General features: G+C 34.1%; 1 protein-coding gene across 1 annotated transcript in view; it reads right to left on the bottom strand.

Moving 5' to 3' along the window:
* NOC3L (nucleolar complex associated 3 homolog (S. cerevisiae)) overlaps nucleotides 1–1,976 on the bottom strand; it is a 45,940-nt gene that overhangs the window by 34,039 nt on the left and 9,925 nt on the right. Inside the window, exon 5 of the mRNA XM_012659667.1 lies at nucleotides 338–499. Within this exon, the coding sequence (XP_012515121.1) occupies nucleotides 338–499 (162 nt within the window). The remainder of the gene's footprint in view (nucleotides 1–337; nucleotides 500–1,976) is intronic.

Here is a 1,976-nt window from a genome sequence, read left to right on the forward strand (position 1 = left end):
CAAAACTTAGCACAATATATGAGTACCTATTACACAGGCAGTGCTGTAAAAAAAACAAAAAACAAAAAAGCAAAAAAAAAAACCCTACTGTTTCTTCAAACTCTCTCAACTTTTGGGTTTCTTTGCGCATCTGAAAAGGCCAAAAAGATCAATCATTTTTTTAAAATCAGAATATTAAAACCCAAAACTTAGCACAATATATGAGTACCTATTACACAGGCAGTGCTGTAAAAAAAACAAAAAACAAAAAAGCAAAAAAAAAAACCCTACTGTTTCTCCCATCCCTAGTTCTCCAAATTCTCAGCTCATTTTATATAATAATTTTATCTAACATTACCTTGGCAGATTTTTCTGCTTCTGTGAGGGGTCGGATTTTATATGAAGGAGTAATGTCTTTAAATAATTCCATCAGAGAAACTATCACCAGCTTTCGAACAGTAACAGCTACATCAGGATCCTGTTCCATCAGCATGGAACGTAATTCTTTCAATTTTTTAATCTATTAAAGAAATAACTTATGAGGCTAGAGAAGTCACGGCAAAACAATTATGAACAAAAGACAATAGCCCTATATCTGGCACAAGTCGAATTCACACAATGACTGAGAGTTTAGTCAAGCCATACGGAACTCCAGATACTGCTCACATTACCCACAGATAAATCACTGAAGTTAATAAGGTAATCATATTTTTGTTATATAGTTAGAAAAATATAGACTTTTAAAAAAGTTTAAATTTGTTAATTTACCTATTTTTAGAAATTCTCTTACTCAGTTTTTCTAAAGTATGCGTGTCCTATTTTTCTAAAATAATTTTTTGACACATAGTAAAATGTTGCATACATCAAATATATTATTCACATACACATGAGTTGATTGGGAATTAAATATAATATAGCCACATTAACTTTCGCTTCAACAAGATTCATACAGAGATAATATTTGCCTATGATGATATAATGCAGAAGTAAAAAATTGGTTTCCACTAATGTGACTGCTCTGATGAACTACTATTGCCTGATGGAGTAATATCTTAAGAAGGTAGATTCTGGTAGGTCAGCAATGTTTACCATTGCTAGGAGGACAAATATGCCACCACCTACTTGCTATCCCTAAATTGTGTGAATGAGCATAAGCCTCCAGAGTAGAAGACCTGGGTCCTAATCCAGTGGCTGTTAAAATCTGGAACAAATCATTAGGTTTTTAAGGCTCAATTTTTTAGCTATAGATAGACATCAACAGCTCTTATCTCTATGGTTTTATAATGATTAAATGAGATAATACAAGAATTCCAAATCCCCCCTCTTTATTCTGCACTAGATTTTCCCCTCACTTTATTAGAAAATGACAAGTATCACACCAAAGCATACCCACATGAAATTTTTTCTATAAATGTAAATAATCTATTTTATCATTCAGTACACAAATACTTGTCATACTAAGATGCTGGGCAACTTACATAATAAGAATAATAGTACCACTTTATGTAACTTCATATATTTTTATCCTTTAATCCCCGCAACAAAGTTTTGAAATAGACACCATCCCGTTTTTCGAGATGAAGAAAGTGAGTCTTGGGTAACATCACTTACCCAAAGTCTCACAGATACTATTATACTTAGCAGGGCCAGAACTGAACCTCAAGTGTTATAACTATCACTACTTCCACTTACTATACACATGGCCCAATAATTAATAATTCTGGCTCTATTTCACTCAAGATATTTTCCACTTACAAATACTCCTAAACTAATTTCACTGACTTCTATGTAACACGTTCCTCATTAAAAGCTCTATAAAGCACCAGTAATCCCACTTCGCACTTTGCAAAGCCGAGGCAGGAGGATTGCTTGAGGTCAGGAGTTTAAGACCAGCCTGGGCAACATCACGAGACTTCATCTCTACAAAAAATAGAAAAATCAGCGAGGCATGGTGGCATGTGCCTGTAGTCTCAGCTACTTAGGAGGCTGAGGCAAGA

The sequence above is a fragment of the Propithecus coquereli genome, unplaced genomic scaffold (genome assembly GCF_000956105.1).
Source record: "Propithecus coquereli isolate 6110/MARCELLA unplaced genomic scaffold, Pcoq_1.0 Scaffold63, whole genome shotgun sequence".
Lineage (NCBI taxonomy): Eukaryota > Metazoa > Chordata > Mammalia > Primates > Indriidae > Propithecus > Propithecus coquereli.